The sequence below is a fragment of the Perkinsus marinus genome (assembly GCF_000006405.1).
Source record: "Perkinsus marinus ATCC 50983 genomic scaffold scf_1104296973020, whole genome shotgun sequence".
Lineage (NCBI taxonomy): Eukaryota > Perkinsozoa > Perkinsida > Perkinsidae > Perkinsus > Perkinsus marinus.
Window position 1 is genome coordinate 1 of NW_003201558.1, and position 938 is coordinate 938.

General features: G+C 48.4%; 1 protein-coding gene across 1 annotated transcript; it reads right to left on the minus strand.

Moving 5' to 3' along the window:
• Positions 1-167: 167 nt before the first annotated feature.
• Pmar_PMAR014207 (hypothetical protein) lies at positions 168-771 on the minus strand (the record flags this gene model as incomplete). The annotated part of the gene is made up of 3 exons (XM_002766369.1): positions 168-387; positions 447-527; positions 568-771. Coding segments are annotated over 3 exons (505 nt in total), but the record flags the coding sequence as incomplete, so codon positions are not given.
• Positions 772-938: the final 167 nt, after the last annotated feature.

Below are 938 nucleotides of genomic sequence, written 5' to 3' on the forward strand. Positions count from 1 at the left end.
GCCTTTTATATAAATGATCGGCCATTTTATGCTCAGCAGCAGCAATCTTCTCGATACCGATCGTCCTATGAAGATGGTAGACGATACCTGCTCTGATGCATCCGAGGATGTCGGGGGTACCTCAAGAAATATCGAGTGAAGAGTGAGCTAGGTAGAATATAGCTCACCAGCTTCCTCGCGCTCTTCGAAGTCATCAAGATACCGATGACCTCTCTGACTCACGTATAGAACGACGCCTCCGCCGCAGACAGCCGGCACGGCGTTAGTCTGTCGTTTCTTCTTACACAACAAGAGACCGCTGCTACCGGGACCACCGATCAGCTTATGAGGAGATACGAATGCGAAATCGATATAACCGTTAGGGTGCGTAGAAGGGTTCATATCGACCTGTAACAGCATAATCATGGAAGCTCGTTAGGGACAGAGTCCGACAGATAAGGGCCGACCTTGTCATGAGCTGCAATGGCTGCCAAGTCCCATGCGACAACACCGTTATATTCATGGATCAGAGTTGATACTGTCGGTATCTGTTAAGAAATCACCTCAGAAGAATGTATCTCGCCTTACATCGAGACGCACACCACAGATATTGCTACAAGCAGAAAGGACGACCACTGGTATAGCGGAATTATGGTGATGACGATTGTAATCCATGACCTGAGAAGACCGTTGTCCCATCTTGGTCGACTTCAGCCAACAATCCACCTTCTTCAGTGCTTGCTCGAGACACTCAACAGAAGCAGTACCCTTGACTGGGCATAGAGGTAGCGTCTGAGAGAAAAGGGGACGGCTGAAGTGCAAAGGGTGAGTGAGCAGCTACCACGAGTTCAACTTCAAAATCTGCGGATTCGTAACCTTTGAAGCACATGAGAAATGGCGCCAGAGCTAACAAAGGATGATTCATGATGACCTTTGCATGTATTTGACCTGTGGATGCT